General features: G+C 42.7%; 1 protein-coding gene across 2 annotated transcripts in view; it reads right to left on the bottom strand.

Moving 5' to 3' along the window:
• DPP4 (dipeptidyl peptidase 4) overlaps positions 1 to 23301 on the bottom strand; it is a 52142-nt gene continuing 28841 nt past the window's right edge. Inside the window, exons 17-27 of one of the 2 annotated variants that reach the window (XR_014504149.1) lie at positions 23233 to 23280; positions 21456 to 21554; positions 18056 to 18131; positions 14667 to 14861; positions 14183 to 14237; positions 13425 to 13524; positions 10135 to 10199; positions 3640 to 3712; positions 3330 to 3403; positions 1541 to 1911; positions 1 to 1280 (exon numbers count right to left, since the gene is read on the bottom strand). Coding sequence is in view for 1 of the 2 variants with exons in the window: in XM_083408447.1 (XP_083264573.1) it covers positions 1813 to 1911; positions 3330 to 3403; positions 3640 to 3712; positions 10135 to 10199; positions 13425 to 13524; positions 14183 to 14237; positions 14667 to 14861; positions 18056 to 18131; positions 21456 to 21554; positions 23233 to 23280 (884 nt within the window). In the remaining variant the exon portion in view is untranslated. The remainder of the gene's footprint in view (positions 1281 to 1540; positions 1912 to 3329; positions 3404 to 3639; positions 3713 to 10134; positions 10200 to 13424; positions 13525 to 14182; positions 14238 to 14666; positions 14862 to 18055; positions 18132 to 21455; positions 21555 to 23232; positions 23281 to 23301) is intronic. The other variant, XM_083408447.1, reaches the window with a different exon arrangement.

Below are 23301 nucleotides of genomic sequence, written 5' to 3'. Positions count from 1 at the left end.
TATCACAAATATGACTTTATTACATGTAAGACCTGCACACTCATGGAATTGTGTCGACAATTTACCTTGCATATAAAATGGGAAAAAACCATGGCACATTGGCTAATAGTGGTATGAAGTTTCACAAAACCCAAGCCCTGGTGTTATCAAGAAGATTGCTACCCAGAATACTGCTCTTGGTAAAATCACTTGCATAGTCGTGTTTTCAAAATCTAAGGCACATATAGGTATGATCACATTTTTGTTGCAATGAGTTGGTCCTTTGGAAAAATGATGCTGATGGTACCTAAAACAATTGGATGGGAGCTCTACTTTATAAATAAGCACTTGTTCCTGATTCTCAAAAGTGTTCTGCCACCGCCAACTTGTGGAATCTGGCTTCATTCACTAGAAAAGAGGTGTAAGGAACAGATGAACCGCTCCTGGGTCTGAACGCAGGAGGGGCGGCCTGAGCAGCTGGCAACAATTCCATTTTTAGAGGGTTGTTACCAAATGATGGCAGTTTATAAATTTATATACTACTTAGTATGGCAAGATGTCTAAGAGGTGGTTTTTTTTAATTAAAAAAAAAGTTCTGGAAGAAGCACCATGTGGTGGTGCTGATTCTAGAATTTGCTTTAGAGCTATTCTAGATTATTTGTTTTCCTTAAAAGTTCTGAGTTTCCATCAAATAGTTCAGCTTTGAAATTACTGATTCCAGTCTTGACATTAGTGAAACACACAGACAGACACCCTGTTGTATCTACTTGTGGGTATATGACTTCTGAACTACTTCCTTGGCTTTTAAAGACGTTAACAGAAACTTGGGGGGGGGGAGTACTGGGGAAACTGAGCAGTTAAAGGATTTTCAAAACCCCTTTCCCAGCATCTATTATCAACTTTAAAAAAGCCAGAGAGATCCTGAAAACAGATCCGCATTTTATCTGCTTTCTGCCCTTCCTGACAGTTGGCTGCAAATCAACGGAATGTTTACACAAAGGTTTGCACCTCAGGTTCAGACAAGTATTCTCACTTTCAGTGTCCTCCGTATAAAACCTAAATCTGCTGGAATGATCATTTAATGCTAAAGTTACTGTGTATGACAATCAAGCAGAAATTCAAGTATTGCCCCCCCCTTCTCCTAGTGCAATGAAATAATGTGTAAATCCAATTTAATCTGATTCAAAAGAGCAACAGTCACTTAAAAAGAAACAATGAGACTACAGCACTTCCAACAGTTCTGGCACACATGCCTTGTGCCCTGAGCTTTGCACAAGGGAAACTCTTGCTCCCCTCACTGACTACCGTATTTTTTGCTCTATAAGACTCACTTTTTCCCTCCTGAAAAGTAAGGGGAAATGTGTGTGTGCCCTATGGAGCGAATGCAGGCTGCGCAGCTATCCCAGAAGCCAGAACAGCAAGAGGGATTACTGCTTTCACTGCGCAGCAATCCCTCTTGCTGTTCTGGCTTCTGAGATTCAGAATATTTTTTTTCTTGTTTTCCTCCTCCAAAAACTAGGTGCGTCTTGTGGTCTGGTGCGTCTTATAGAGCGAAAAATACGGTAATTAAGACACAGAGGAGGGAGTGGGGGGAGGTCAGGTCAGCTCTTGCTTGTGTGACAAGAGAGCTGCAGATCTTTGGTTCATATTCAATGGACTGTGGTAAAAAGGAATTGCAAAAATGATTATCGCATTCAAGTATCCATAGAAATCAAATTTTACTGTCTTAAGTTCAATGGAAGACAAAGAGGAAAGTGCTCGTTTCCCACCTACCCCAGAAATAACTTCACAAACCGGTTATCAGCGTGAGCAAAGCAAAGTGGCTTCCCCGTCTTATGACAGCGCAAAACACTGCTTGATGAAGTGGGTCATATGGGTGTAAATATGGTTATGGGCCAATCCTCCAATGCCATGATCTTTATCTGTATACCACTGGAGAGAGAAAGATATGGTATGAAACACAATTTATGCAATGCTGCAATAGGTTTCTGTTGATGCTGCTGCTCTTACTTCTATTCCCAAACCCCCCCTCTCCGAGCCTTATGATCAGAGCAGAAAATACATTTCACAATACGGCATAAAATAGGCTACCAGTTTCAGATGGATAAACAGAGATGATGCTTATGTTGGTTCTGAAACCAAATGGCAAAATTCCTTTCAAGGTTACAGTGAAATTACTTGAAATGTTAAAGTTGGTCAAATGCCCTGTGTGCTTAAATCCAGTCTGACTTAACAAAATTGTGCCCATTATTAAGGATGTGGGTCACCTTGCCGCTGGCTTCCATAGGATGTGGTTTACATTGTTTTCTTGCAGTTCTGTCTTCCCAGTTGGTTTTAACATGACTATTCTAGCATAATGTTTTGAAGAAAAGTTAGTTTAATTGGTTATGAGTGAATGGATATGCCAGTTCTCACTCTCAGGAGGCTGGAAGACTGAAAATAAAGTAGCAGGTTCCCTCCTCAAAGAAAGAAAGAGGAAGGAAGGAAGGAAGGAAGGAAGGAAGGAAGGAAGGAAGGGGACAAAAGTCCCCATATGTCAAATTGGGTTTTCTTCCTGGTAACTGGAAATAGTAACTGCTGGCTAGGAACACTCAGTAATGGAGGAGGGGAATTCAAAAGAAAATTTCCCCTTTTAAAAACAAAAAGCTTGCCTCCTCGTTTTGTGAGAACAATGCTCAGGGGAGGCCTATTAATGAGACAAAGCAAAGCCATTTGCTTCAGACAGCAGATCCGCTGCCTCCCCACCTTCACTGCTGCCAGGGCCCACCTTGCCACTGCGTCCTCACCACTGCATTCTGGCAGCAGCATAGGCAGAGCTGCAGGTGAGGCTACAGTTACAGAGGCGGGGCCCGCAGCAGCATGGGTACAACAGTGGGGGCAGGAGGCCTGGATCTGTGTGGGGGCAGGGCTGGCATTGGAGCATTTTGCCTACAGTGGCAAAATATCTCAGGTGAGCCCTAATAATGCTACATCATTCTAGGAAATTCCATTGTGGGGAAGAATATGGGTGCCCCCATGTATTCCACTTTAGTTCAGGGTGAGTAGTTCAAAACACGCTTTGTAAACACAAGTTGGCTGCCCCATACAGTGGTACCTCGAGTTACAAACACTTCCGGTTACAGACTCTGCTAACCCGGAAGTAGTACCTCGGGTTAAGAACTTTACCCCAGGATGAGAACAGAAATTGCACAGCGGCGGCAGCGGGAGGCCCCATTAGCTAAAGTGGTACCTCAGGTTAAGAACGGTTTCAGGTTAGGAACGGCCCTCTGGAACAAATTAAGTTCATAACCAGAGGTACCACTGTAGTTCAGAATGCAAACAGTATGCCTAGCAAGCATCTTAGCACGTACCATTGCTTGGAAATCCACCTGTGCGTCAACCAGCGCTTTTGAAATCTGGGCTGATTGTTGAAAGTGAACATTATCTGGGAAAGACAGAGAAAATACCACGCATAAATTCAAAATATCATCTGCTAAGCCATAGAGCAGGGAACCCAATGACCAGAGCTGGACCACAGCTCTCCAGCCCAGCTAATAAACATGCACAAGCAGAACTGTCCTTAAGGTTGCATTATTATGCTGCCCCATTGTGCTTCTGATTTGTCAGGAGCAGAACTACAAATGTATGGTATATAAGGATATTGAATTAAGAGGAGCTCACCATCTGCTGTTCCATGGATCAGGAGGTACTCAACTTTTCGGAACTCTTCAGCTCTTGCCATAACTGTGGAATTCTAAAACAAACAACCAGAAGTTTCAGTTGTAGTCTGCTTTTGAGTGGTTCCAAGGGCAAGATGGCACCCTCTCATTCCATGGATAGAATCCAACAGGACCAGTAGCAGAGTCTTAACAATGGTACTGAGACAGTATCTTCCACAGGATCTCCACCTGGGGACAGCAGGCTAGCTTACAGTTCCTAGGGGGAAAACAGGGGGCTGCTGCCCGGCCCTCTACATCTGCCACCTGAGGCAGCTGCCTCACTTTGCCTAACGGTAGGGTGGCCCTGATGCAGAACTGCATACAGTGGTACCTCCGCTTACGTATTCCTCTGGTTACGTAAACTTTGGGATACGTAAGCGGCAAACCCGGAAGTATATTTGCACATACGCAGAAGCACTCTACCGCCACGCGTGTGTGCGCAGAAGTGGTCTCTCCAGCTGCAAAAACCTTGGGATCCGGCCGGACCTCCAGAACAGAACCTGTCCACGACTAGAGATACCACTGTGTAAGAAATGGTACATGGCATGAGAAACAAAAATCAGATATCACATCCTCCAGCAGATTCTCTCCACACCTGCTGTTAGCATTAAAATGGGCTCCCAAGTGCCTGAATTCACTTGTCACAGCCTATTCTAGGATCTACTGTTGGGCTGGAAATCATACACCTGAATCTTCAGTGATCCACCTGCTGAGCTTGATGGCACCAATCCCCTTGTCAAAGGGGAAAGAGCAAATATGGAATCTATCCCCAAAGCTAAAAGCCAGTGATGTCAAAGCAGGGTATGCTGACCATCTCTTCAGTGTGGCGTGTGCCCTCTTTCCAGAAATGGGAAATGCAGGCTGCAGCCAGAGATACATAAGCACATCATTCATTCTCTCATGTTGCACTGAGCATCTCTGCAAAAAAAAATTGGTATTACGCAGGTGTTTTTGCACTGCCTTCCCATATGGTTCCCTGATGGTGCCTCATGTGGACTTAGTGAAGCTGTGCTTTGGATGGGAAATGATGCAGTAATCTAGAGCATCTAAGCCAAAATAACAATAATAAAATAATAAAAACACATGCAAACAACTATTCAGTCTCTGACCTCGTTTTTTCTCACTTCTTGGCAGTCAGCAAACTCTTGTATAGATAGCTCCCAAAAATCAAGTAACACAAAAATTCAGTCACCATTCCCAGGTGTTAGTCATTAAGCAGAACCTGAGGAGTTTAACACAGTGTTTGTTCATGGAATAAACTACACCATAGTTACAAGAAGGGAACTGAGCTCCATGCTCCCAACCAAGAGTTACAAGGGATACAAGTGAAATAGAATCTTTTGTAGGGGAAAATCTTGTTGCATGGTTATATAGTTTGCATGAACCCAAGTGCAGACATTCTCTGCTGCCCTTTGCTACACTTTAGTTGTAAGGCCACTGCAAGGGGAACTGGCGTTGTGAAAAGATCACACAGCAGTCAACATTTTATCAGCACTCAACAAACAAGTTAACATTTGGCTGGAATCTGAAGGTCTCTCTCCCTTCGGCATATTTCTTGGATAATAGAACAAATGTCATATCAGTACAAGATGGCATATTTACAAAATTGTACCCTGTTTTGCATAACCTAATGATGCAGCAGTTCTTGAGGACTGAACATTTCAAATCTGCTAGCAGAAGATTGCCAAATCTATGACTGCTTCAAATACTTGCCAACGGCATTTCAAATTCAGAGAGAGCTGCAAAACAACCTCTTTCACAAGTTTAACAGTCCCCCCTGGTGCACGCTCTCCTGGTAGCCTATGACATCACCATCTCCTCCCCTCCCCAAATCATCAGCTTTGTCTCCCCCTCCCCTCCAGCTCTTAACATGTCAGTCCAGCTTCCTTCAGGCATTCTCTTGTTTCTGGGGTGGTGCACACAGTTTTTACTGTTTTTGGTGTCCTTCCTTGCTTTTTCTACACAACATCGCAACTGACCTTTCTCATCACCTTCCTCTCCTTTACAAAGCTGTTGAATGTGGACAAGGCTGCAATTTAGGATTAACCTTCTTAGGCACATGCAAGCCTCTGGATACATACAAAATATCAGGCCTTATTACTGCTGGTGTTTCAGTACAAGTGTGGTTTTTTTGTGCGTTAAGGAGGGTAAGCATCCTGTTAAGATTAACAGCAAGCCTGCTCTTCTCCTAGGGCTGGTTCACACATGTTTTGTCATCTGATAACTGCCATATCAAGCTATGACTTGCACATGCAAAAAGGCCATCTCAGATAATCACACCACAGACAGAATTGTCACAACACCCTACATCTTCTCAAAACAAGAATGGCTTCCAATGGAAGTTCACACACTCAGTGGCCAGGCATCAAGTGCATGTTAATCAAGTGATGTACATGCATGTGTGAACCAGGTCCCAGATCAGCCTTCTAGGCTATATTCTACCTCCACATCTCAATAACAGTTGCTGGCTAGACAGCTCCCATCAGCTGCAGCCAACCTGACCACTGGACAGGGATGATGGTAGTTGTAGTAGTTTCAACAAATCTGGAGGACAGCAGGTTAGGGAAGATTGCCTGAAGATGCCCTCGCGTATTCATCTAAGCAGAGAACCCATTTAGCAGCAACACAGAGGTGGTTTACTGCTGGTTGCTGAGAGGGAAAGTGACACCTTCACAGAAACGAATTCTGCCTCTGTATGTATTAGATTACAAGAACCACACCATTATAACACTGTCTATAATAGACAACTTAAAACTGTACTCGTTTAGTTCAGCCCAATGTGTATTTACTCTCAAAACTGGCTTAATGGGGGGAACCCCAGGTGAGGGCACATACCGTCAAAACTGACTAGGCTTCTTCTGGCACTGATACTGCCTCGCCAGCACCAGCTTCAAGTTACTACTTGTTTGCTTTAGTTTGATAACTGAAGAGAAGGTTGGTATATGGCCAAGGCTGGGGCTAGGAGTAGCAGTGGGAAGAATAAAAGACAATCTTATCACTTGGATCCATTTTCTTTTCTGAATTCAAGAATGACTGTATACAAAACTGAAATTTGGCATGCCTTGGTTTTTGTTCTTTTGTTCTTCTTCTGAACACTTATACAGGCCTTAAATTTCATGCTGTGGCTTGATTTTAAAATGTATACATGAAAATAAATGTGACTAGACTAGGCGCCCCCAACCTGTGACCCTCCAGATGTTTTGGCCTACAACTCCCATGTTCCCTAGCTAACAGGACCAGTGGTCAGGGATGATGGGAATTGTAGTCCAAAACATCTGGAGGGCTGAAGGTTGGGGGTGCCTGAACTAGACTGTCACCCTACAGCACACTTCCTCAGTTAATTTAGGTTCCAAGAGAACTGGTATTGCTGTTGTCACAGGCTTTAATTTTTTATTTATTTTTAAAAAGGTCAAACTTTTGCCTTGCTGGTGTTCCTTGCACTGGCATCCAGTCCCATTCCCTGGCAGTTTACAACTGGGGATTAAGAGCCCTGACTCTTTAGTCCAGCTATGCAAGGACCAGATCCTATTTCCACTCCCAGTACCTTGCCATTGCTGAACTTCTACTTGCCCCACACCACACCCTCCTTCACTGAATCCTAGCGATCTTGTGGAAAGCCAAGAGCAAATGAGATGGCCAGGTAAAATAACCCCAGGTGCCTCTTTTTTGTCTCTCTAGTACAGTGGTGCCTCGCAAGACGAAAAGAATCTGTTCCGCGAGTCTCTTCGTCTAGCGGTTTTTTCGTCTTGCAAAGCAACCCTATTAGCGGATTAGCGCTATTAGCGGTTTAGCGGCTATTAGCGGCTATTAAAGGGGTTAGCGGATTAGCTGCTAAAAGGCTATTAGCAGCTTAGTGCCTTAGAAAAAGGGGGTGGGGAGTGGAAAAAAATTGCAAGAATCGCAAGACATTTTCGTCTTGCGAAGCAAGCCCATAGAGAAATTCATCCTGCGAAGTGCATTGAAAAACGGAAAACCCTTTCGTCTAGCGGGTTTTCCGTCTTGCGAGGCATTCGTCTTGCGGGGCACCACTGTATGGTTAGCCGCAGCAACTAAAGTGTAACTGTGCTACATTTAAGCCATCTGACTGGACTCTTCCTTGAAGGAACTGCCACCTAAAAAAACATGTTTGAGAGATTCACCCATCCCTAGTCAATCTTGTTTACTCTTCACTTCTCATTTTTCTTTTCTTAAATTTGATGCTCTGCATTGGTCTGCCATATATACAGAGGGAGAGAGTGAGTCCTCGTGAAAAGTTATCAGTATTTTTGTGTACTCCTCATACACACATTTTGCCCAATGCACACATTATTTCCCCAAAGCAGTTTCCCCTTAATATAATGTATTTTTGTTTGCCTTTTTCACAAATAAATGCATTTTCATGCACCGTTTACCCTAGTATATGCATTTTGGAACTCATTGCTTCCCTGGAGAACCACATTGCAAAATTTAAGGAAGGGCAAATTTCAAAAGGTGGCTATATTTTGGGTTGCTTGTTGTTTGAACTGAATCAAATTTACCCCCATGTTTAATTCTTGAATAGAGGAGGGATATAGTCCTAAACATGGTGACCTGCTTAATTGGAGAGGGAGGCGGAAACATGGTTATCGTAGAACAAAGATATTGGGGGTCATGGAGAAGAAGAGAGAAATCCACCCTAGTTAACTTCTTATGCCAAGAAGAGTCCTTCCCCCTCCCACTTGACTCTTGTAACATGAGTTGAACAAAGTGCAGTGAAACAGTCAAATCAGTATATGTACCCCTCCCTCCTCCTAGTTTGCAGCCTCTCCAATTTAATCCTCTGAGTAACACATTGGAAACCTTTAGCTCTTTGGTACTGGCAGTTTCAACGTGGACACTGCCAGCAATAGATGCCGCGCCAAGAAAACTCGACTCCTGGCAGAAAAGGATTATACAGTCCTCTGGTGCCATCTGTGCCGTGAAGTTGCAGAGTGACATTGTGCACCCAGAGCACTAACATTTCAATCTGTAGCAAGTTAAGAGACTTTTCATTTGCAAAATTGCCGTGCGGATCTGCTACCCCTCAGGCTGCCTGAACAGAACCCCAAGATGTTCAGCAAACAGGAAGTCAAAACAGAAAAGTAATAAGAACTGGGGTTGGGAGCAGGGAGGACGGTGGTGATACGTCAAAACTATTTGGATGAGGAAGTTTACACAGAGTCCATAAATCACGGAGATAGCTGACAGAAGGGAAGGCAGCAAAAAGGTCCAAAACTCATTTTACTGTATCAAGGATTCCCCACCATTTTTGTTATTTTATCTCCTAAAAAGGACAAAAGGGGGGGGGGAGGCCCCTATGACTATCAGACTTGAGATCTCAAGTACATACTTTTAGGTGGATATATCCAGATTTGTGCACAATTTGTTCTGGCTTGTAGTTTGTGCAGTATGCACCTAATACTATTTAATCTCCTGGTATTTATTAATTTGCACCCAGATGAGATTAGAGTTTGCAGGATTATTTCATTATCTTAACCTCTCTGTTAACACAGACACGGTGTGGGGGTGTGAGAAAAACTTGCCCCAAGCCACCGAGCAATTTGTTCTACTTCATGATTTTTAGTACTATAATGAGTCCTTTAATAAAAACAGATACCAGTTTTACCATGACAGATACCAGATTTACACAGTCGTTTGGGTGAATGTTTAGCAGCACCTTCTATCCCTGTGCTCTGCCCTACATCTCTCACTTTCAATCTTTGGTGAGAACTAAACTGGGTAAAAGCCTCAGCACCTAGGGCTTGCCGATCGAAAGGTCGGCGGTTCGAATCCCCGCTGTGGGGTGCGCTCCCGTTGCTCGGTCCCAGCGCCTGCCAACCTAGCAGTTCGAAAGCACCTCCGGGTGCAAGTAGATAAATGGGACCGCTTACTGGTGGGAAGGTAAACGGCGTTTCCGTGTGCTGCGCTGGCTCGCCAGATGCGGCTTTGTCACGCTGGCCACGTGACCCGGAAGTGTCTCCGGACAGCGCTGGCCCCCGGCCTTATAAGTGAGATGGGTGCACAACCCTAGAGTCTGTCAAGACTGGCCCGTACGGGCAGGGGTACCTTTACCTTTTTTAAACTCTACATGCCAGTGTTGGTCTGCTTCACACATAACACTAAGCCATGGTTAAACTAACCTCAAGTTTTTTCCACAGACAAAACAAACAACGGATTGTCTCTTCAGTGGAAGTGGAGGTACAAATGGGAATACAAAGAGGGTTGCAGAATAGGAGGGATGGATTCAGAATTGGGGGGGGGGGAGAGAGAGATCCAGGCAGTTAACATGACGGTGCTCTATGTGCAAGGTTATGGTGTGAAGATTAAAACAGGGCTGAAAGAGGGACTGCAGAATAGGAGAGAGAAATGGCTTCAGAAATGGGGATGGGAAGGTGAAAAGGGAGCTTAGTAGCTGCATGAGGTGGGAAGGACTAGGGTTTACCAGGGGTTACATGCTTACCTCATAGTAAGGCAGGTTATCACTTTCTTCAGGAAGGCCCATGTAGCGTTCAGTATATATAGAATCTGGGGTGGGGGGGTAGAGGAGACAATGCAAAGAAATATTGTAAAATGATATTATTTTAAGAGGGCAGTTTGGCATACAACATGCAAGTCAAGGAGGAAAAGAAGAAACAGACAAGATAAATCAAAGAAGAAAATGGAAACAAGTTGAGTGAGTAACCCCTGATCAGGAAATCAGATGTCAGTAGATACCAATTTCCAATCAGCAAGATTACCAGATGTTACAGATAAAGCATCCCCCCCCCCCCAGTCAGCACCCTTTGGCCCTCCCAGGCTCTTATGAACTTATTAACCCAGTTACACAAACCCAACTCATTCATACTATACATGCACATTTTATTGCCTTGATATATTTCCATTTTTGTCAGAAAACTTCACTTGGGGGGGAAAAAGAGATGTCATGTATCATATATAGGCAGTTAACCCTTCTGCTTTCTGGCCTCCTAACCTGATACATAGGCTCCTAATGAGCCATTTCCTCTACTTTTGCCACTTTGTTCTCATGACTGGGAGAAGGTGAGGCCTCCACTTTCCCAGGCTATTGTAGCAATCAAGAACAAACAGAACAGTTAAGTGTCTATACAAACATAGCAGATGGTCACTTAAGGGTTTTTTGTTGTTGTTGGTTTTTGCAAAGGCAAGGGATCAATCTCACCTAGCGATGTGCCAAAAAATTCTCTTTCATCCCTCCCCCTGAACTTTTCCTATTAATTCATAAGAAACACATTTATATCCAGAGATTATCAAATGGGAGATAAAATTTCAGTGAAATTCTGATGGGTGGGGTGGAGTTTTTGTTGAACATATCTTACTTTTGAGGTGGCTGAGAGCTGTTCGTGAGCATTCTTTCTATCATTCTACAAATCATCTCTACGGTAGCCTGCACTCCGCAACTTTCCTGAGTTCTCCACATTTCCTGAAAACTTCCTGACATCCTCAGCTGGGCTTTTCTATAAGTAAGGAAGGCAGGGATACTTGCCTACTGCCATTCATTGCAGAAAGATTTCTCTCTTTTTGCAAGGCTTCCCTTAAAATCAGTGACTACATTGATCTCAGGTGTTCAGTAGCCACCCTCCCCAGTGTCCCCAGTTGAAAACACCTGGGACAGAATAAGGCAACACCTGTCCTAGGGCTTTTTTGAGCTCATAGGCTACTGGGAATGCTTCAGAAGAGCTGGAAAATGTTCAGTGGTAAGAAGAATAAATACACATGCAATCACCTCACCTATCCAATCACCTCACAATGATAAAATATAAATCCTAAAGCACCCCATGCAAAAACAAATAAACAGAAGAAAAACCGAAAGCTTCTTTTACTGACCAGGAAACTTTGGAGGGCAGGTTTCAGCACAGCACTGCTTTTACCCTACAAATGTTCCCCGTCAAGTCTTCATACGCTGAAGCTTACTAATAGCCAGAGTTGTATCGGACCCTTCACTCCACCCTGCTACCATGCTGCTAGCTCCCCCTACTCTGGCCTTTTCCTTAAGGGCAGAGACACAGGTCACCAGCATTTGCCAGATGTGTCTTATTTGGAGGTGGGGAAGTTCTCTAGTTTCAGTAAATTCCAACAGGTGGACACAATTGTGGGCAATTTGAAGGAGTGAATTGTTGCTTGTTCAGTCATGCTGCTTTTCACACCTGCGGAACAGGTTTTGGTATTGTTTCGAAAACCTGGAAAATCTTTTTTGACAGAGGCAGCAGCAGGGCAAAGAAAGGTGTGCGCGATGACACCACAGGAGGTCAAACCTTTCTTTCAATTTTATTTTCAAAAAGATTGACCGTCTCTGGTCTGCACAAACACAATACCGCATTTGCAGTATTCCCGCTTCAGAAATTTCAACTAACGCTACCCTGATTGCACTGTGTAAGCACATGCAATTAGATCAGTAATGAAGTGTCCTAGAATGTTTGCGGGTTGAATTCGCCCCCACCCACCTAGTAGTAATACAGCAGTGGTGCAATGAGGTGCCCTCCAATGATCAGGGGAGCTCTGGGTTGGTGCACACCACTGCTACCAACCCTGAGCTCCTCTGACTCAATGCTTTGAAGGGCAAAACAAATACATTAGCAGCTTTCTGACATTCTGTCACCTGGGATGGTGTTGCCACCACTCTGCCCTATCCTTAAAGGTAAAGGTAAAGGGACCCCTGACCATTAGGTCCAGTCGTGACCGACTCTGGGGTTGCAGAGCTCATCTCACTTTATTGGCCGAGGGAGCCGGCGTACAGCTTCCGGGTCATGTGGCCAGCATGACTAAGCCGCTTCTGGCGAACCAGAGCAGCGCATGGAAACGCCGTTTACCTTCCTGCCAGAGCGGTACCTATTTATCTGCTTGCACTTTGACGTGCTTTCGAACTGTTAGGTTGGCAGGAGCAGGGACTAAGCAATGGGAGCTCACTCCGTGGCAGGGATTCAAACCGCCGACCTTCTGGTCAGCAAGTCCTAGGCTCTGTGGTTTAACCCATAGCGCCACCCGCGTCCCTAAGGGGAAAGGTAGGGAACACTTAAAAAAACTCACAAGCCCCATCTCCCAACAAATTTAGCCAAATCCTCCTCTTCCTTAGATTTCTAAAAAGAAACAAAAAACCCAAAGCTAAGGAAATGGAAGCCCTTTGGCTATCCCATAATTTGAATACTAGAGTTAAAGACATAGGTACAACAGGGCATTAAGTTTCCCAACTCTGCTTTGGTAGATAATTTTTTTAATTAAAAAACAGCAACCCCTAATACCATATTAAACCAGCAGTGACAAATTTCCTAACAGACAAGGATTAAATATAATGACCCCTCTTTTTAGAGCTCACTGTAAGTAGAAGTAAGTTAGTAGCAGTGCCAATGAATTTTATGACATTCAGAAATGATCCTGCAACACTTTGGAACACATGGCACTTTTGAGGAATGCAAATGCAGACATTTGCATTATAGTAAAATTTCAAATATTAAGTGATTTTGTGCCTTTTAAAGGTTAAGCAGATTATTTTCCTCTTCCACTTCCAAGTTGCTTTTTTATTCTTTTTTAATGGAAATTATGATCCAGAGACACTGTGTTAATCCCTCACACGAGTTCATGGCACTTTGAATTTTTCTGTTGTGAAAATCTTCAGATGAAGGGCAGTATACAAATTTAATAAGATAATATACCTATGAATATATATAGCAGCTGCAAGTATGCTTTTTGCAACGCTTTGCAGAGGAATTATCCATTTTATTTCGAAACAGAACATACCATAAAATTGCCATCGTGACACGGGAGCAACAGCTATTCCACACTTGAACACACCACTTCCAGATCCGAGCACCATGGAGGTCACATAACCGCCATATGACTAGGAGAAAATAAACCCTATTGCTTAAAACACATCAAGAGTCCATTGTTGCTGTTCTTATACCCTGATTTTATACACACACATATGCACGCATACACACACACACACACACACACACACACATATAATCCCTAGTGAAAGTGAGGTTGCCTTCTCCATTAACATCTTCTAAACAAATCTGAAAACGTTCTTATTCTTCCTGGCATTTGGCACCCAATATTTTTAGCAGAATTGTCATTTCTTATATTTATGGCTGATGTTTGTTTATGATTACTCTAGGCTCCCTCTGGAGGAGGAATGGGATAAAAATGGTCACGGGGTGGAGTATTATATCCCCCCCACCCCCAATATTGCCAGTGGCCTTATGAGTTGACTACATATTTTACATCACCTTTTGTATACCACTTTGTAACATTTCATGAAAAGCGGCATATAAATATATTCAATGAAGGTACAAAGTAATGACTCTTGAAATAAAGGATACTTGCCGCCAGGCTAATGCTTATTAGGGCATAGCTGCAACAAAACATCCATAGATAGCTTTCTATTTCTCAAGATAAGAGTGGTCCAGTAAGTATAAATGTTTTTTGTAATTACATTAGGATCTCTTTAATCATTTAACTTGGTGATTACAAAGAGGGTTAACTTTAATACTTACCCAGCCCCAAATAGCTATTCTGCTCTCATCAACATAGCTTAATTTAGCAAATGTCCTAAGAAAAAGACAGAAAATAAATACATGAGGTACACAAAGACTCAAGAGAAAGCACTACTTATTCTGCCCCTCAATTGCACCCTAGCAGTTTTTAGCCCAACTGCCCCTTCTTCCCAGATAAATTACAAACATAATAAATTTTAAGCTTTGGTACATATATCTATGGAACAAATCCTTTACTGCCCAAGTTTATTTTCTGTATTACTTGTTCCCTAACATTTGCACTCTTTCATTGATTACTTCTATTTGTATGCCACTTTCCCACAACCAAAATCTTGCTCAAAGCGGCTTACAGCTAAGAAACAGGAATGCATTTCAAACAAACACTAACAAAGCATAGCATAATAAGTAAATACAAAAGTCACTTTCCCACAACAAGATTACTTAAACATGCAGCGTTAAAAGGAAAGGGTTGAGGTGTGCTTACCGGGCTGCGTCAATCTGATCTTCAACTTCATAGGTTCCAAGTCTTCTATATATTGCATGCATGATTTTGTCTCCTCGATAGCCACTTCCCCTGCCATCAAAACTTGCCACAATAATCTCCTCTGTGCTTGCAAGGTATGTTGCCCAATTAATCCGGTAGGCATAATCTGCCTTCTGACTACAGGGTCCTGCATACCTGTAAAGAGAGTCACAGGTAAGCTTTTGCAAGCTGCTTTATATTTGTTTCAGCATTACTAAATTTCTAAACAAACAGGAACATACATCTGGAATTTAAGATTTCAAGAACTACTTGGTTTGTCCGTGTTCAGCTCCCACCAGGAAACCTATGTCCCCACTGTGGAGGGACGTGGATCCAGAACTGGCCTCCAAAGTCACTTATAGACTCACTGTTAAAACCATGGTCATGGAAGACAATCTTACTTGGCTACAAGTGATCACCGAAGAAGAAGATGGAAGAACTATTCTTGCTTGTACTGAAGTAGTACTAACTGGTTCTAGATTTGCTTTTATGCACCTTTCCAAAGTTCCTGCAATTAAAACATGCCAGCCATCTAAAAATCACCACCATGTTATTCTTTCCACATGTCCTAAAAAACTATAGAACAGACTTCAGATTACTTAACAAGAACCACTTTTTAAAAAGCAAAAGGCCTTGCTCATTACTGCTCATTGAAATTTTAAGTAGGCAAATAATAATTCCAGTGATAATTATGTAACACCATTAAGCTTTACAAAATGCAAAACAATAGAATCACAGAAAACCCAGTTACAACTAATGTATATTCCCTCAGAGAGTCAATTCTCAGCAAATATAGTATTTCTGCTTTCATTGTACTATGAAAAGCAATTTTTTTTGTAATCCACAATTGGAACAGGCAGGGTAATTAATGCAAATACATTAATATGTGCAGAGATGTGTGGAGAAAGAAAGCAACCAAGAGCATATGTTCAAGATCCAGTGAATGTGCCTTTGTTATATTTCTGACCTGCCTTTGCAGGTTCAGGATAAGTATGGGAGACTGTTTTTTTAACCAATTGTGCAACATACAATAAAATTTCCTGGTCCACATATTCTTTTTTTAAAGTAACTATCAGTTGGCAATTGTTTTCTAGTTAAGAGTTTTTTCCAAGTGGCTTGACCTAGAGATCATATCTTGATGTCAATAAGAATGTTTCAATTGATTTTAATAAGCTCAGGTCTACTTCTCAAGAGAATTAACAAACCAGCTGTTTTCAGCAGAATCCTGACTTCTTGTCCTCAAAGCTAATGAGCACCTCCTGTGTACTTTGTTTCCTAATGGCAGCAGTGAGTGCAATGGAAAATCAACACCTTCTAGGAATGTCACATTTAAGAACTTACCTGAGGCTACTTCTCATTGTTCTTTGTTATTGGCAGGCACTATATATTGCTGACACAAAGGCAAGCTTAGCAAAAACAGCAGCAGCCTCACACAGTCCTTCCATCTTTCTTTCTTTTTTGTCTCATAGAGGCAGCTATGGGGGTTATAATGCAAAACTTACGCTGGATAAAATGCTCATTCACATTACAAATGTTTGCATTGCCTTAATTTTTTTCATGAAGAATAGTAAAGGGACCCCTGACCATTAGGTCCAGTCATGTCCGACTCTGGGGTTGCGGTGCTCATCTCGCTTTATTGGCCGAGGGAGCCGGTGTACAGCTTCCGGGTTGTGGCCAGCATGACTAAGCGCACGGAAACGCCGTTTACCTTACCTATTTATCTACTTGCACTTTGACGTGCTTTCAAACTGCTAGGTTGGCAGGAGCAGGGACCGAGCAACAGGAGCTCACCCCATCGCAGGGATTCGAACCACCGACCTTCTGATCAGCAAGTCCTTCTGATCACCCGCGTCCCACATTATTCATGAAGAATAATATGATGCTAATATCTGTAAGCCTGACAGTCACCAGGGAGAGTTGGAATCTTCTCCCAAGAGTAGGAAGGCTGGAGTTCATTGCTTGGAACTCAACCAAATATTTTGTTCTGATCATGTTCAACAGTATTTAGACATATATTTATTTATTTATTGCATGGTAAGGGGGGGCGGAGAACATCTTCTGCCAATAGATTTAAAAGCCAGGAAGCAAGATAGCCACCATTTGCCCAAGATGTGGAAGCTCTGAAGGAGCCTCAATAGCCTAATGGAAGGCATATAACAGTTCTTCCTGCGTCAGCAACAACTAGGTGTTTGATTACAAAGACATTTGAGTGCATGTAGATCAAGATTTCTTCCCTTGCTGTAGAGCATGCGGTTTTCAAGAGACATATTATCACCATACATCAGGATATACAAGATTTAGCTCACAACTTAACATTTGCAGTCATGATGAATTTCTTTTCTGTAGTTTGAAAGGGAAAACCCATTTTTGCTTTTGTTTCGGATTATTTAGAAAATATTTTCTTCTGCATTTCCCCAATCTTGATGAAAGAAACAGCCATAAAAACTGCTTAGCAGCAGCACAAATGAAAAGCTTATAAAGCAATAATGCGAACTCTCAAATCAGCCAAGGCTTCTCTCTTGGTTTCTCTTCATCCATACACCTAAGTTTGGGACGACTGAGAGGCCTTCCTGGCAATTGCTTCACTTGTTGCTGCTGATCTGACTGTCCTTGAGTAGCAGTATCTTAATAGCAAGGATCCCATGGGGCTTCGTAGGTCATCGATACCATGAAATAAGACACTTTGACCACATGAAAATTTGGTGGGTAGTTGTTATTTAAAAGGCCAAAAATGGCATTTATGTTTATATGATAGTCTTTGAAAGGGTTGCTAGTAAACTATTTAGCTCCTCTTCTCCCTAAATAGTCATCTACTGGCACTGTGGGTTAAACCACAGAGCCTAGGACTTGCCGCTCAGAAGGTCAGCGGTTCGAATCCCCACGATGGAGTGAGCGCCCGTTGCTCGGTCACAGCTCCTGCCAACCTAGCAGTTCGAAAGCACGTCAGAGTGCAAGTAGATAAATAGGTACCACTCTGGCAGGAAGGTAAACGGCGTTTCCATGCACTGCTCTGATTCACCAGAAACGGCTTAGTCATGCTGGCCACATGACCTGGAAGCTGTATGCCGGCTCTCTCGGCCAATAAAGTGAGATGAGCGCCGCAACCCCAGAGTTGGTCACGACTGGACCTAATGGTCCGGGGTCCTTTACCTTTTTATTAGCCATCTCACCTAGTGGCAGCAGCAAGAACAACTCCACTGGCCTGACTAAATGGCTCCTCACCTCCCTGAACCATATCAAGTCAAACTGATGATCATAAGGACAATTACATTTGCTGTTTCGTTTCACCTTCATACAGAACCCAGTTGGACAAGTAATAAAGTATAATATGGTCAAGTACTTCAACTTACACATCAATAAGCAGAGGATACTTCTTGGATGAAGATGAATCAAAGTGAGGAGGTAAGATCATCTGATACCAGAATGCTGAAAACAGGAATGAAAACATTTCACTGATGCAAGTAACTAATAACTGAAAGATGCACTCATATAAAATAGCGGACTCTTGTTTAGAGTGAGTTCCAATTCTGGCTTGAAGCAAAAGCCTACATTCTTAGATATAAGCATTTGGGCAAAGCATAATTGTACTTAAATACTACAGAGTGAGCAAACTATTAATTTGGCAGTGAGTTTCCAATTTTGTGTGACAATTCCCTAACATTTCTTCTGTTAGAGGGGAATCAGAGTGTTCTAAACTACTACAGCACTGTTCTTCACTTGTATTTCATTCTAAAACAGGGACATCCATCAAAAGTTATGTGAAAGCCCTATGCCTAAAAATCCTGACAAGGTATTGGGACAATGAGAAAAATCTAGCCTTGTCATATTTTTATACTTCCAAGAACTGTAACACAGGTCAAACTGACCCAAGATATGTTATACCAATGCTTTGGTACCGGTAAACACACAGGATGGTATTGAACATGATTAAGTCAGGTTCTGTAATTTCAATGGGTCAACTCTAAGTAAAATGTAGCATTGAATACTGCCCACAGATTCTGCAACCTCATCATTAGAGCCATTTCCATGCATGGAAATGCCTTCAATATAGAATAAATTATCAAGGGTAGTTCATTCACCTACATTTTTATGGGACATCTACACAACACAATTATGCAATCATTAGCATCTTTCCTCAGACCACAGAAAGTCTGAAATTTTCCAAAATGAAAAAGTAGCATAATCTCCACAGGCATAGATGTCTTGGGCATGACTCTTCCTTCTTATGAAAAAGGTTGGAATTTTACTGTATTGGGAAAGCAAACCTATCACAGCCCAGGACATGTTCAATAGAACATTTGAAGTAGGTGCCGTTTGGTTTAAGAAATATTTTAAATAGCATTATTATTATTTATTAAATTTATACACCACCCTATACCTGGAGGTCTCATGGCGGTTCACAAACAAGACCACAACATATTAAATCAAACCAAAAACAATAACCCGATTTTAAAACCCCCCAAAAAGAATATTAAAGCTGCAGTCCTACCCATGTCTACTCAGAGGTAAATTTACTGAATTCAATTTGGGGGAGGCGAGTTGTGTAAGCTAGTGAATTGATACTATGCATGCGTGTTGCAGAAAGGGATCATGTGCAGACTAAGATACTGTTTGTATGGAGAAAGTTTTTGTCTGTCACAACACAAACCCATCCCCACCCTGGAAAATCATGACTGAGCATGTAACATGAAGACAAGCTTCAAGTTATGCTAGGTGATATAACAACTTGAAAAGCATTGTAATAATAATATAATAATTATACTCCGCCCATCTGGCTGGGTTTCCCCAGCACTCTGGGTGGCTTTCAGCAGAACATTAAGAACAGAATAAAACTTCTAACATTAAAAGCTTCCCTAAACAGGGCTGCCTTCAGATGTCTTCTAAAAGTCAGATAGTTGTTTATCTCATGGGAGGGCATTCCACAGGGCGGGTGCCACGACCGAGAAGGCCCTCTCTCTGGCTCCCTGTAACCTCTCTTCTCTCAGTGAGGGAACCGCCAGAAGGCCCTCCGAGCTGGACCTCAGTGTCCGGGCTGAACGATGGGGGTGGAGATGCTCCTTCAGGTATACTGGGCCAAAGCCATTTGCAAATTCCTAGTATGCTCAGACGTGACCAAAATACACCTTGATTGGACAAATGTCATGTGCTTGGCTTGGTAGATGTAGGATTGCCATCAAAAACAACCTAAAAACTTCCATTCAGCACTGGGCTGCTGATAAATTTATTTGTTGTCAGTTTTGCCCTTCAAGGTTCCTCCTTTTTAAAAATGCTTTTATTCCTGGGTTGTTTGAGGTAATTGCTTAAAATGATGGGATTACTGTTGTTTTTATTTTTACGTTTTGTTAGCATCACTGTGTGACTCCTCCTGGAGGTGATAGCAGGATATAAATTCTGGTATAAATTAAAAACAATACTTTTTAAAGAGATTTCAGTGGAGGTGGGGGTATGGGGAAATATACTCAAGATATAAGCAGTTTTTGTTTTATATAGCCAAGATGTAATTGAACTCTGCATTTTTAGAGTGTGTGGGATAGTTGGAGCAGTTATAAAGACAGATGAAACAGTCACCTCCCCCCCCCCCTTTTTAAGCAAAGGCAATAAAAATAGTCATTTGCAATGCAGAACAATTTATTTGTTCAGAAATATAGAAATGCTCCTTTGTAGTAATTTTATGTGGTCTGAAATCTAGGAGAGAGCAACGTTTTTTCTCTAAATAGGATCCTTGGCTATCTTTCTACTGGAAAGTTACTGTAACTGAAAACATGCTGAGCTCAAATGTCTGGACCTGTGTAGGAAACCAAAGAAATTTATCTTACCCATTAGCTTCTACCCTGGAGAGGTGGTAGCAGTAAGATAAAGAAGGATAAGGTAAAGTTGAGCATACATTTTACTGTGAATTCTTCCTAATCAACACATTTTTGTATGCAGTTTTGACTAATGTACACATTTTTGCAAGCAAATGTTGTTAATATAATGTACATCTTTATGTTATTTTCACTAACGTATTCATTTTTATGCAACCGTAATATATAAGTAAAGGTAAAGGTACCCCTGCCCGTGCGGGCCAGTCATGTCCGACTCTAGGGTTGTGCGCCCATCTCGCTTAAGAGGCCGGGGGCCAGCACTGTCTGAAGACACTTCTGGGTCACGTGGCCAGCATGACAATGCTGCAACCAGACCAGCGCAGCACACGGAAACGCCGTTTACCTTCCCGCTATACAGCAGTACCTATTTATCTACTTGCACTTAAGTGTGCTTTCGAACTGCTAGGTGGGCAGGAGCTGGGACCGAAAGACGGGAGCTCACCCCGCCGCGGGGATTCGAACCACCGACCATGCGATCGGCAAGTCCTAGGCACTGAGGTTTTACCCACAGAGCCACCCGTGTCCCTTCTAACCGTAATATATGCACTTTTGTAAGGACTTCACCACAAAATTTAGATAAGTGCAAATTTCAAAGGAAGGCTGTTTTGGTTCTCATATTGCTTCAGAAAGTACAAATTTGACAGATTTGGCTTTAAATTCAAACTCCCACCCTAGTTCCACATCAAATGAGGAAATGCAGCTTCACCGTCTCTTCAGAAAACAGCACTGAGCATTAAATGCAAAAGTGACTGATTGCAAAATCAGGACCTGCAAAATTCTGAATGCACATCTATTTCATGATAAAGCTGAAGAAGAAAAAAAAACACACAAAAACAACAACCCACAATCAAAAACTTCAGGTTTAAAGTTACAACTGGTAACTTACTTTCTCCATGCAATGTGATGTTCTTTAGTATTTTAGAGGGCATCTGGACATTCTTCTGCATATTATCAAATTCGGTGTTGTTTTCCAGGTACTTAATAACTACACATGAAACAGATGAATATAGGAGATGAGTTTACATATAGACAAATAATACTTTTTAAAATCCAAAGTTCTACAACCTGGAGAGCAGTACAATAAGGTGTGTCTGCGGAACCAGGGGCAGAGGAAATAGCAACAGAAAGAACGATCTGAACTCCTTCCTACCAATACGATCCCATTCCTTACCCATTCCTAGAGCATTCAAGATCTAAGGAACAGACTCACAAATAAGAGCCTTACTGGCAACTATCCCAGCTTGCCAGTTCACACATAAAGGGATTTTCCCCACAGTCACTTCTCCCTGTCCACTTTGTTAACTACTAGCACAGATTTAGTCTCTGTGCCAGTATATGATATACCGTATTTTTCTCCCTATAGGACACACTTTTTCCCCTCCAAAAATGAAAGGGGAATCTGGGAGCATCCTATGGGGCGAATGCAGGTTTTCGCTGAAGCTTGGTGCGCACCGACCCCTCTCACTCTCCAGCCTTCAGGAAGACATCCACAGCCTAGGCAGCCCTGCGGGAGGTCCCGCAGGGATGTCTAGGCTGTGGATAGCAGGGTTGGGAAAGCCACCAATAGGCTATCAAAAAGGAAAGTTTCCAAGTTGGGCACTTCCTCCTGTGACCCCACCCCATCCCAAATCATATTATATCACGAGATTTACACCTCTAAGAATGCAGTCCTAATGAGAGATCCTTGAGAAAAAAATCCCAACAAACTTCCAAACCAATATGCATTGGATTAAATCACGGGCTAGAGAACCTCAGATCTTGGTGCCATATGTACCCCTATGGAGCTCTCTATGCAGCCCCTGGGATTCTCCCTACGCCATGCCTCCTCCCCAGGCCACAGATTTCACTGGTGCTGCAAGACTACAGGTCCTATTCCAAGTGCTTTTGCCTGGCCTCTAGTGTGTTTTGATGACTATTTCCTGCCTGAATGCAGAATGGAAAGATCCGTGAGTGAGCAGAAACATCTGATTTATGTGTGGCTGAATGCATGTCACCTCCATTGCTCCACCCACTTTTGCCTCTGGTCCCACCCATCCTGTAACACCCACCCCTGCAAAGGTTCCCTGTTAGTAGTTTTGTTTCCCCCACTACCATGTGAGCCTGCTCCCCATATGTTGTAATATGAGTCCATTTCAATAGAAGCACCTTACCCAGTGGGGTGGAGCTACAATGCCAGCTTCTTGGCAGTGGTGCTGCCACTGCCTACCAGGGTGGAGAGAGGGAGAGGCAAGGAGTATGCAGCCACACAGGCAGGAGAAGCAGGCTGGCTCTGCCACTGGGCTTGTGGGCTTGCAGAGCACCAGCCTCAACATTGCCTCATCCCTCCCCCTATTCTGTTTGGGGTGAGCAGCTATGACACCACGGCCAGGAAGCTAGCATTGCAGCTCTACCCCACCATGCAAGCAGGATCTGTGTTGAACATGTTCTTATGAACTACTGCTGTATTGTTATGTCTAATCAACTGTAATGATTGCCTCCAATTCGATGTTACTAGTCCCACTGACTTTGTTTGTCGCTTCTTTACTCAAAAGCAAGACCATTATGTTTGATTGACCCCAGAGAAGTATGCATAGGATTACAGCCCAACTCATTCTACCAGCAGATGGTAAACATCCACAGATTTCTATGCATTTGCAGATGTCTAAAACAAAACAGAAAAGTACCTGCATCTGTACTGCTGTTGAGCAAGGTGAAAGATGGCACACCAGGACCTGTTATGAACAGTGTTAAAA

The sequence above is a fragment of the Podarcis tiliguerta genome, assembly GCF_965153285.1.
Source record: "Podarcis tiliguerta genome assembly, chromosome: 1".
Lineage (NCBI taxonomy): Eukaryota > Metazoa > Chordata > Lepidosauria > Squamata > Lacertidae > Podarcis > Podarcis tiliguerta.
This window is presented reverse-complemented; position numbering and strand designations above follow the sequence as displayed.